This window comes from Anomaloglossus baeobatrachus, chromosome 2 (assembly GCF_048569485.1).
Source record: "Anomaloglossus baeobatrachus isolate aAnoBae1 chromosome 2, aAnoBae1.hap1, whole genome shotgun sequence".
NCBI classification, from domain to species: Eukaryota; Metazoa; Chordata; class Amphibia; order Anura; family Aromobatidae; genus Anomaloglossus; species Anomaloglossus baeobatrachus.
Window position 1 is genome coordinate 541,044,356 of NC_134354.1, and position 12,296 is coordinate 541,056,651.

The 12,296-nt window shown below is 47.4% G+C and overlaps 2 protein-coding genes and 1 pseudogene across 3 annotated transcripts in view; 1 reads left to right on the forward strand and 2 right to left on the reverse strand.

Moving 5' to 3' along the window:
* CUL4A (cullin 4A) overlaps positions 1-959 on the reverse strand; it is a 156,139-nt gene extending 155,180 nt beyond the window's left edge. Inside the window, exon 1 of one of the 2 annotated variants that reach the window (XM_075336644.1) lies at positions 891-959. The gene's annotated coding sequence lies outside the window, so the exon portion shown is untranslated. Of the gene's footprint in view, positions 1-658; positions 853-890 lie in introns of those variants that run through there. The other variant, XM_075336645.1, reaches the window with a different exon arrangement.
* A 19-nt stretch (positions 960-978) lies between these two features.
* Positions 979-12,296, forward strand: part of PCID2 (PCI domain containing 2) — a 99,292-nt gene continuing 87,974 nt past the window's right edge. Inside the window, exons 1-3 of the mRNA XM_075336646.1 lie at positions 979-1,061; positions 5,262-5,326; positions 10,423-10,512. Coding sequence (XP_075192761.1) covers positions 5,291-5,326; positions 10,423-10,512 — 126 coding nt within the window. The 5' untranslated portion in view covers positions 979-1,061; positions 5,262-5,290. The remainder of the gene's footprint in view (positions 1,062-5,261; positions 5,327-10,422; positions 10,513-12,296) is intronic.
* LOC142292790 (U6 spliceosomal RNA) lies at positions 3,963-4,062 on the reverse strand (annotated as a pseudogene).

Consider the following 12,296-nt stretch of genomic DNA (forward strand, 5'->3'; position numbering starts at 1 on the left):
GCCTCCCCCACAGGTGACGGGTACAGGCCTCCCCCACAGGTGACGGGTACAGGCCTCCCCCACAGGTGACGGGTACAGGCCTCCCCCACAGGTGACGGGTACAGGCCTCCCCCACAGGTGACGGGTACAGGCCTCCCCCACAGGTGACGGGTACAGGCCTCCCCCACAGGTGACGGGTACAGGCCTCCCCCATAGGTGACGGGTACAGGCCTCCCCCACAGGTGACGGGTACAGGCCTCCCCCACAGGTGACGGGTACAGGCCTCCCCCACAGGTGACGGGTACAGGCCTCCCCCACAGGTGACGGGTACAGGCCTCCCCCACAGGTGACGGGTACAGGCCTCCCCCACAGGTGACGGGTACAGGCCTCCCCCACAGGTGACGGGTACAGGCTTCCCCCACAGGTGACGGGTACAGGCCTCCCCCACAGGTGACGGGTACAGCCTCCCCCACAGGTGACGGGCACAGCCTCCCCCACAGGTGACGGGCACAGCCTCCCCCAGGTGACGGGTACAGCTTCCTCCCCAGTGCAGATGGGGGGTAACACTGGCAGTAGTCACCTGACAGCTGCCATCACTGGCACTAGGTACATATGTCATACAGGGTGGACGGCTTTATTAATGTGCCACTGGCAGAAGCTGGTTACACACAGTACACACCGCACAGGAGCAGCCAGGCAGGCACAGGCTTCCTCCTATATGTAACCTCCTCCATACTGCGGGGAGAAATACTCTCACACGACAGGCCTCACGTTCTGGAGCCCTGGCACAGTACCGACACGGACGCCACTGGTCACATATCTCCGGATGCCCAGTCTACACTGACTACTTGCAGCGCCCATTTCTTCCGGTAACACCGGGACACAGCCGCCGCTACATCTCGGGAACTCACCAAGCAGACATCGCGCATGCGCCATGAGGTCTCTCACCGCCAGACATTACAAATGACGCTGGAGTTCTATGCGCAGGCGCATTTCGGTGACAGACGGTACTCGCCGGAGAGGCCGTTACGTCATCAGTAGTTGCCGTTGATCCGTGTTCGGGGCATGCGCGATACTTTAGGGTAAGTTTAATTGAATGGTCAGTGGTGATCTTGTGAATGTCCGCCGGTATCTATGTGGGCAGTGTGTGTTTTCGTAGCTGATTCATGGCGCTGCTGAAATGCTGCTCTCCGGAGTGGGTGGCCCAGAGCCCAGCACTATCCCAGGCTAGGCAGCCATCACTGGGGGACATCAGGCAAACATTCCTCCCACATTCAGTGAGCAGTCCCTGCACATGGGCGCCACCTTGTAGTGTAGCCTGCTATACACCAGTGTGGGGAAGCTGTGCCCCAGCGTGTGCCGGGTGACCCCCTGCTCCACGTGTATACACAGGATAGGCGAGAACTGTGGGGTCTGACCAGTGGGACCCACATCCCCTGTATGAGTAATGGGGCACATACTGGACCTGCAGTCTAGTCACTGCCTATTAAAGGGAAGGTGTCGTCCAAAAAAAAATACAATAACTGAAAAAATGTAAAGTTTTAATGTTTTGTTAAATATTATTTGTGTTTAATTGAGCAAAATATAAAAAAAAATAAAAAGTTAGATATTTTCCTCTCTTAAACACTAGGGGGAGCAGCTGCTGAAATCCTGCTGTAGAAATAGCTCACTTTACAGCTGCAGTAAAAGTGGAAAGCGAAATGGAACACATGAAATCCCCTTGAACATGTTTCAATTACATGTGGTTGCTCCCTGGAAGAGCAAATCAGAAGAAAGGGAAAGCAACCTAGCTAATATGTTTGAAAAACTAATCTCACACCAGATCATCTGATATGGAAAAAAAGATATAATTATTGCATATTACACACAGAGAGATCTAAAAATTGTGCATAAATAACATACAGGTATCAGATAAGACATCCAGAGCAAAAGGGAAGTCTGGTGGATTTCCAGTGTGAAGGTAGCAAAGTTAGACAGATATGTGCCGTTTGCGTCATAATTACATATGCACACACCATCATAATACAATTTTAGTGCTTACCCATAGTAATCCTGGACAGACAGACAACCACCGCATCCCAACGCGTTTCGTGGTCTTCAGGGGGCTGCTCTCGTGTGATGTCGTCTCCCCTCCCAATCTGGATGTTTCCATCAGGATGAGAATGAAGTTTAGGGACACAGTACGGAGCTATTTTGATAGTGACTGCAAAGTAATCCTAATGTCCAAAGTGTCACAAAGGCGAGCTGCATAGTGCTCCCCACAGCGCTTTGCACGCCCCCATACCAGCAATGCTCTGCTGCACACGTCCGCCCGCAATGCTGTGCTGCATGCATGCACGCACACCCGCACGCAATGCTCTGCCGCACTCACGCCCACATGCAATGCTCTGCCGCACGCACGCCCACATGCAATGCCGCACGCACGCCCACACGCAATTCTGTGCCGCACGCACGCCCACACGCAATGCTCTGACGGCCACACGCCCGCCGTGCTCTACCGCACGCACACACACAATGCTCTGCCGTATGCACGCCCGCCAGCAATGCTCTGCCACACTCACGCACTCAATGCTCTGCGATGTAGACGTCCACCTGCAATGCTCTGACGCACGCATGCCCACACACAATGCTCTGCCACACGCACGCACACAATGCTCTGACGCACGGCCACCCGCCATGCTCTACCACACGCACACCCGCAATGCTCTGCCACACGTACGCACACAATGCTCTGCCACACGCACGCACACGATGTTCTGCCACACTCCCGCCTGCAATGCTCTGCCGCATGCACGCCCGCAATGCTCTGACGCACGCCCACCCACCATGCTCTACCACATGCATTCACATAATGCTCTGCTGCACGCACGCTCGCAATACTCTGCCACATGCACGCCCGCAATGCTCTGCCACACGCACGCCCGCCCACAATGCTCTGCCACACGCCCGCCCGCAATGCTCTGCCACACGCCCGCCCGCAATGCTCTGCCGCAGGCACGCCCGCAATGCTCTGCCGCATGCACGCCCGCAATGCTCTGCCGCATGCACGCCCGCAATGCTCTGCCGCATGCACGCCCGCAATGCTCTGCCGCATGCACGCCCGCAATGCTCTGCCGCATGCACGCCCGCAATGCTCTGCCGCATGCACGCCCGCAATGCTCTGCCGCATGCACGCCCGCAATGCTCTGCCGCATGCACGCACACAGTGCTCTGCCGCACGCACGCACACAATGCTCTGCTGCACGCACGCACACAATGCTCTGCTGCACGCACACCTGCAATGCTCTGACGCACGCCCACCTGCCATGCTCTGCGTGCACGCACCCCCCCCAATGCTCGGCCGCACGCCCGCAATGTTCTGCCACACATATGCAAACAATGCTCTGCTGCATGCACGCCCGCAATGCTCTGATGCTCGCCCGCTCGCAATGCTCTGGCACACGCATGCACACAATGCTCTGCCACACTCATACACACACTAGTGGGCGTCCTAGTGGTCCTGTGGGATATAATCTATATGTTCATGGGATATCTGACACTCCCCGCTTCCACTTCAGTGGTGAGCAGGGCCAATGACACCAAACAAAACCTGTGCAGATGACGTTTTCACTCCCTTTGACATTGAAAGCGAGAGGAAAGGAGAATATGTATATTTCAAAATCAATGCCCCTTTTTAGAATTGGGAATAATTTGTGTTGTGCACCGGATAGGGATTTTGCAGTAGAGGACAACTCAGAGTGCCGCACAAAGTAATGTGACATTGTGTGTATCGGGGACACAGGCCGGAGAGTCCCTGGTCGGGAGGAAAGTATAGATTTTCTTTATAATGTGCAGCACTCTAATAATAAGGCTGTGTGCACACAATGAGGCTTTACTGAGGTTTTGTGTATTTTCATTGCATCAAAAACGCAGCGTCCTACAGTTCCAGCAAAGTGAATGGGATTTGTAGAAATTTCCGGCCCACTACGCTTCTTTTTTTTTTTTTATATATGGAACGCTTCACGAATTTGCGTGTCATCCTTGCGCAGGGGCCATGCTAATCTTCTCTGTATCGTTCCAATTTTTTATTTTTTTTTAGTATATGTGCTGCCGAAGCACACGCTTCTTCTTTACTAAGCTTGAACTGACCTACGGTGGAAGTAAGAAAAACATGCAAATGTAGTGCCTTTCCGTTGCGGAAACACAGCATAAATCCACACATAAGTATATCATTCAAGTTTTGTCAAAGCCAAATACCAAGCGCTATTAAAATCAAAGCAGCTTTATTTAAAACATGACACACAACAATAGACAAAATATGCAGTGTCAAAAACATTAAAAAAACACATGTAAAAAAATGCAACTGACCTAATTTACACAATAGGGGCAGAAATTCTGCAACATCAAGCACTCACCAAAAGCTCATGGTGGGAACGTAGCGTTAGGGTATGTGCGCACGTTGCCTTATTTTGTGACCCCAAAGATGCAACGTTTTTGGCTGCTAAAAAATGCACCATAATGCACCCATGGTAAAAAACGCATAAAAAAAAAAAGCATGCATTTTTTGCACCTTTTTTTGCTGCATTTTTGTTGCATTTTTTCCAATGCATTGCATGGGTGAAAAACGCTGGCAAAAACGCAGAAATAATTGACATGTTGCATCTTTGTGGTCACCACAAAAACGCACCTAAAACAAAACTGCACTGTGCGGGCAGCAAAAATGAAAACTCATAGACTTTGTTGGGGAAGTAAAGTCATGCAGTTTTTAGACAAAAAAATGCACCCGAAAAACGCCGCGAAAAATGCACCGTGTGCACATAGCCTTATAGGCCATTTGCAGTCGCTGACTTTTGGAGAGTTTTTTACCTCGGTATTTGTAAATAGAGATGAGCGAATAAAGCATCTCAGAATGCTGAATGTAAGCCAATTTTGAGCCGATCACACACTTCCTGCAGCGCAGACAATGCTGCGCATCACTCAGACACCAGCACAACACTCGACTCACCAAGGTGATTTTCATGTCATTTTCCGAGCCCGAACCCCGAGCCTAAGATTCACTCATCTCTATTTGTAAGCTAAACCCAGGAATGGCTTTATGGGCTGTGCAGCAGTGAAAAACTCTTTTACGTGCCATATTCATATACGTTACTTATTTGTGATTGGTAAGTGCCATTGGACTGGTCTTATATACAGTATGACTCCTGCACTGTACAAGGTTGTTGGGGCTGTTCTGTATGGGTGAGACATCTTTCTGCAGGTCCTGCGCATATTCATCACTGTTTCTGGCATTTTTTTTCTAACAGGTCCCGTGTTTCATAATTTGGTGGTGAAAATGGCGCATATAACCATCAATCAATATTTACAACAGGTACTGCTAGTTTTATTTATTTATTTATTTACTGCCTTTGTAGAAATTACCTAATTTACACACACACACACACACACACACACACACACACACACACACACACACACACACAGTATATCAAAAAAATGAGCAAGTACAGTGTAAATTTAGTGTGCTCTCTAACTCAATACACAGCTATTACTGTCTAAACCACTGGCAACAAAATTGAGTACACCCCTAAGTGAAAATAACCAAATTGTCCATTTTCCGTCCGCAGTGTCATGTGACTCATTAGTTTTAGGCCTCTGCCACACTCACGTGAAAATCACGCACGTGCTGCGAGACACGTATTTTCCTTGCGTGTTGTGTTAGGTAAGTACGTGTCTCCGGTACGTGCGGGCCACGTGTGTTCTCCGTGTGCTATCCGCGATAACACACAGAGAACTGGTAATTTACATACTCACGTAGTCCTTGCTACTGTCCAGGGTACTAATCTTCGGCTCCGGCCCCACCCACTCCCCGCTGTTGCTGCTTCCGGCCGAGCGGAGGGGCGGAGATCAGCGCCCATGACATCACGCCCACCTCCTTAACACGCTCATAATGAGCGGCGGCCGGCAGCAACTGTTAACAGCGGAAGATTCTGCAGGACTGAAGGAGGTGAGTTTTTTTATTTTATTTTAAAATAATGACACGTGTTTCTCCGGCGCGTGTCACACGGGACCGCATCCATACTTCATCCGTCTGGTAAGGGTGCGGGCCGTGTGACACTCATGATGCCAGAGAAAAACGGACATGTCGGCGTTTTTTAAACATGTAGAAACGTACAATCCACACGGACACCTGTTCTGTGTGGATTTATGTTAATGTGCCTGTTACCATAGGGTAACATTGGTGTACGTGTGTACGTGTCTCTGGTACGTGAAAAAACTGCAAAACACGTACCGGAGGCACAAACGTGTGACAGAGGCCTTACAAGATCTCAGGTGTGAATGGGGGGGGCAGGTTTGTTATAATTGGTGTTATCCCTCACACACTCTCTCATACTGGTCACTTAAGGTTCAAAATTACACTTCATGGCATAGAATTCTCTGAGTAGCTGAAAACAGAATTTTTCTTGTAACCTAGGCCATCTATATGCTCTGCATAAATATGGCCTAGGTTATAAGATTGCCAACACCCTGAAACAGAGCTGCAGCACAGTGACCAATACCATACAGCAGTTTAAAAAGACGGATTCCACTCAGAACAGGCCTTGCCATGGTCGACGAAAGAAGTTGTGTGCATGTGCTCAGCGTTATATCCAGAGGTTGTCTTTTCAAAATAGACTTATGAGTGCTGCCAGCATTGCTGCAGAGGTTATAGGGGTTGGGGGGGGTCAGCCTGTCAGTGCTCAGACCATAGACCCTACACTGCATCAAATTGGTCTGCATGGCTGCTATCCCAAAAGGAAGCTTCTTCTAGAGATGATGCACAAGAAAGCCCACAAACGGTTTGCTGAAGACAATCAGACTAAGGACATGGATTACTGATGGGACCAAGTTAAACATATTTTGTTAGTATGGTGACAAGCGTGTGTGTTAGCAACTAGGTGAGGAGTGCAAAGACAAGTGTGTCTTGCCTACAGTTAAGCATGGTGGTGAGAATGTCATAATTTGGGACTGTATGAGTGCTGCTGGCTGTGAGGAGCTACAATTCATAGAGCAAACTATAAATGCCACCATGTATTGTGCCATAGTTAATCAGTGCATGATTCCCCCCTTTGGAAACTGGACTGCAGGGCAGTATTCCAACATAATGACCCCAAACATACTTCCAAAATGACCACCGTTTTGCTAAAGAGACTGAGAGTAAAGGTGCTGGACTGGCCAAACAAGTAGCCAGACCTAAACCTTATTGGGCATCTGTGGGGCATCCTCAAATGGAAGTTGGAGAAGTGTAAGGTCTCTAACGTCCACCAGCTCTGTGATGTATTCATGGAAGAGTGGAAGAGGATCCAGTGTCTCCTGTGAAGCTCTAGTGAAATCCATGCCCAAGAGCGATAAGGCAGTGATTTGAAAATAATGGTGGCCACATAAAATATTGACACTTTGGGAATAATTTGCCCATTTTCACTTAGGAGTGTACTCACTTTTGCTGCCAGTGGTTTAGACATTAATGGCTGGGTGTTGGGTTATTTAGAGGGCACCAAATTTACACTGTTATACAAGCTGTACACTGACTACTGTACATCATATGAAAGTGTCACATCTTCAGTTTTATCCCATGAAAAGATATAATAAAACATTTACAAAAATGAAAAGTAAAATGGGCAATTGCAAAAGTTTAGGCACCCTGCATGGGTGTCTAGTAGCACCCCCTGTGACAAGTATCACAGCTTGTAAATGCTTTTTGAGGCCAGCCAAAAGTATTTCCATTCTTGTTTGAGGGATTTTCATGCATTCTTGGAAAGGTCTTCCAGTTCTGTGAGATTCCTTGGTTGTCTTGCATGCACTGCTCTTTTGAGGTCTAGCCACAGATTTTCAATCATGTTCAGATCAGGAGACTGTGAGGGCCATTGTAAAACCTACAGCTTGTGCCTGAGGTCATCTATTGTGGATTTTGACTTGTGTTTAGGATCATTATCCATTTGTGGAAGCCATCCTCTTTTTATTAAAGGGGTGTTCCCATCTCCAAGATCCTATCCCAATATGTAATAGGTGTAATAAGAAGAATTGGCAAATAACTTCTATTAGAAGAGAAGTGGAGAAGTAGTTGCAAAAGAACAAATGTGAATTTATTCATACGCAATAACAGTAAGTGAATACAATACAGGACAGCACATTATATTGTATATTCTTTACAATACATGAATCAAACTGTGATGAATACAATGAACATAGTATAATACAGACACATGGTCATCATGTGTAAAAGCCATCACAGGGAGAAAAGAACAATCAGAAAGCATACCAGTAGCATAAAGTTCCTTAGTGCAGTGTAAGGTTGCCGGGGAAGGGGGTCCCAAATAAATGATACGCGTTTCGCGTCTTTACACGCTTCTTTAGATAAGGCTGTGATGAGATTGCACCACAAGGACCTTAAATCCCTACAGGGAACAAACAAAAAGGGAAAGGATCCAGCACTGAAAATTAACTCATTTAGGTCATATTAAAAATACAAACTGTGAACATGGAGGAGACAGACAAAAAATACACCTGGATCGGGTTTACATGTTTTCAAGAAACAACGTCTAAAGGCCGCTTTACACGCTACGACATCGCTAATGCGACGTCGTTGGGGTCACGGAATTTGTGACGCACATCCGGCCGCATTAGCGATGACATTCTGTGTGACACCTATGAGCGATTTTAAATCGTCACAAAAACGTTCAAAATCGCTCATCGGTGACATGGGGGTCCATTCCCAAATATCGCTGCTGCAGCGTGTACGATGTAGTTCGTCGCTCCTGCGGCAGCACACATCACTCCGTGTGACGCGGCAGGAACGAGGAACCTCACCTTACCTGCCGCCGCCCGCAATGCGGAAGGAAGGAGGTGGGCGGGATGTTACGTCCCGCTCATCTCCGCCCCTCCGTTTTGATTGGGCGGCCGCTTAGTGACGTCGCTGTGATGCCGCACGGACCGCTCCCTTAGAAAGGAGGCGGTTCGCTGGTCACAGCGACGTCGCAGAGCAGGTAAGTAGTGTGACGGGTCCGGCCGATGTTGTGCGCCATGGGCAGCGATTTGCCCATGTCGCACAACCGATGGGGGTTGGTACCCACGCTAGCGATATCTACCGATATCGCAGCGTGTAAAGTGGCCTTTAATCATAACCTTGAGGTTATGATTAAGCGGTTGGTCCTCGAAACATGTAAACCAGGCCAGCCATTAAATACCAAAGTAAGACCAAGTTTGCAATGGCACATACGAATAACAATAGCACAGATCTAGTCCAATCAATAAGTACAAGTAATTCAATTGTCATGGAAAGCGCTGATCGCTGGGTTCAGATAGATTAATTAGACAGAAGCTGTTTCAATAGTGTGTCCACAGATGACAAAAAACACGCAGGCCCACCGAAAAATTGTGAATAACTAAATCTGAAAAAACAAAAACAATACGAGTTAAAAATATTTAAATGAAGAAAAAAAAATTATAAAACAAAAGGAAAATGGGATACTACAAAAAGGATGCGAAGTTCAAGGATTGAGACCGTGCGGAAACATTGTGTTCCTATTAGAAATGTTGTATAGTTCCTCTGATTCACTATGTGTCTTGCCTCATGTTCAGGGCATTGCAGGACATAGGTATCCATAGTTATGACCACAAGCAACTAACTGTCACTATATGCGTGGTGGTAACCATTGTTACCTAAGGTCCTGCAATGCCCTGCTCATGAGGTAAGTGACATAGTGAATCAGAAGAACTATACTCATTTCTAATTGGAGGTATTTGCTGATATTACTAATATACCTACTACATATTGGGATATGATCTTGGAGATGGTAATACCCCTTTAATTTCACATCGCTGTCCCCATTGGGGCTCGGAATCTAAATTCTCTATCAGTATTTCTTTGCAAGAAGAATGGGTGACCCACAGATGGTACAATCCAGACACACTGATCAAAAGTGGATGAAATTCAGATCCAGAACACTGATGAAAATCTCTTGTGAAAACACACTGACTTGTGACGGACGCCTGTGGGTGGTTTCACCCATCAAAAAATATCACTGCAATCTTTTGATCCAATATCTGAAGTGGACCCATCATGCTGTATATATGGACTGGACTATCTTTGCTGATATTACCAGCACCACAACATTTTGGTCCATAAATAATTTGTGCAATTTGTTTTTGGATGATTTATGAAAATTGCCCTGAAAAACTTGAATGGTAAAAAATACCATATTCTGTGTAACACCTGTTATATTACAGTATAAAATATTTTTCTTTTAATGGATATGTTGTCTTATTAATACATAGTTACATAGTTTGAAAAAAGACCTAGGTCAGTCTAGTTCAACCTTCCTCCACCAATTCTACATTTTGTCCCTAAGTAGTTTTAAGTATTCCAGTAATATTTATTTTGCTATTAGATCATTGTGAATTATTTCTATGTATTCTGTAATAATCTAGGTGTCAGAGGTTATTGAAGAGAAGAATGGTGCCGCTTGTTCAGAACTGGTTTCATTTAGACATGCACACATCGCAAACCCAAGACTGCAGGTAGGAAACAGTCGCTGATCTACCTGTCACATGTACATTAATGGGGTTATCCACTACTTGAACAACCCTTTGTTAAATACTATATTCTCCAGTGTAAATTAATACTAAAAAAAACCCCAAGATACTTGCTTCCTGCATTAGCGGTGTACCAGCGCTGTTGTCGGTGTACCAGCGCTGTTGTCGGTGTACCAGCGCTGTTGGCGGCAGGTCTGCTGGCACTCTGGGTGACATTGTTGTGCCACTTGAGCACTGCCGTCAATTAGCACTCTTTGATTGGCCACAGTTTTCACATGTTCCTCAGAAATCCAAGTTTTGTCAAAGGGAAGTGTGAGTTTTGCAGGCCATCTGTTGTCGCTGATTGGCTGCTGTGCTCTTGTGCCTTACATTATTCCCCCGACGGCTAGCAGACCGGCCACCGACATTACTGGTACACCAGCAGTCTGGGAGTCTCTGTATTTAAAGTCCTACTCCCTAAAAATCAAAGCATCCCTTATTATGGAGGGTATAACTTGCTGATCATTGGGGATACAATTAATGAGACCACCAGTGAGTTTTGTAAATAACCCTGTAAGAGGTGTGTATTTCAGGTAGTGCATAACCTCTATATTTACTTGCTATTTTTCTCTGACGCCTCATTGGGGGACACAGGACCATGGGTGTTATGCTGCCTATCCATAGGAGGACACTAAGTAGATGCAAAAGCATAGCTCCTCCTCTGCAGTATACACCCCCTGGCCGGGCCAGGCAACCTCAGTTTTAGCTTAGTGTCTATAGGAGGCACATCTCTGCAGACTACTGCAGCAAGAATTTTTTGTTTTTAGAGGGCGACAGTTCCTTCGGGGACCGATTTCCCAAAACCATCAACAGGCGGGAACGCGGAGTGTTGCCTCCTCGTACCCCCTCCTGCGACGCTGGATCCTGGGCTGTTACTCACTGGACGACAGGTCTCATGGCACTGATTTTCCAGAGCCCAGAGCAGATGAAAACTTCCTCAGCCCCTCTTGCAGGCTTTGAGTTGATATTCGCTCCGCACCAGCGTGACCAGACTGCCATCTCCACAGGAGCTGAGGTGAGATAATTCAGATTTTTCCAGAGCCCCAGAGCATTCCTCAGTCCCTCTGGCAGGCTCTGAGTTGATACACGTTCTGTGACCGGGTACAGCAGGCGTCAGAATCTGCACACTGGCTCCCTGACAGGAAACTGGAGCAAAGGTCACACTGACTGGATGCACATGGGCTGTGATTGCAGACACCTGCATAGCATTCCACCTGTGGCGGGGGGAGGGGACAACTCCCTGGACTAAGTGCACCCGCAGCTGCGGTACACTTAGGCTACATGCGCACGCTGCTTCTTTTTCGTGTTCACAAAATGCAGCCAAAACTGCAGCCAAAACTGCAGCCAAAACTGCACCTTGTCAGAGAGAGCCTGGAAATGTCACAAGAAATGTAGGTGCTTTTTTGGTGCGTTTTTGGCTGCAGTTTTGTCAACAATTGTTTCATGTATTTTTCAGTTCAAACAAGCCCATAAAGCTTGTTGAATTGAAAAAAAAAAAAATTAGAAATAAATAAATAATTAAAAAAAACTGGCGTGCGGTCCCCCCCAATTTTAATGCCAGCCAGATAAAGCCATACGGCTGAAGGCTGGTATTCTCAGGATGGGGAGCTCCACGTTATGGGGAGCCCCCCAGCCTAACAATATCAGTCAGCAGCCGCCCAGAATGGCCGCATCCATTAGATGCGGCTGTTCTGGGACTGTACCCGGCTCTTCCCGATTTGCCCTGGTGC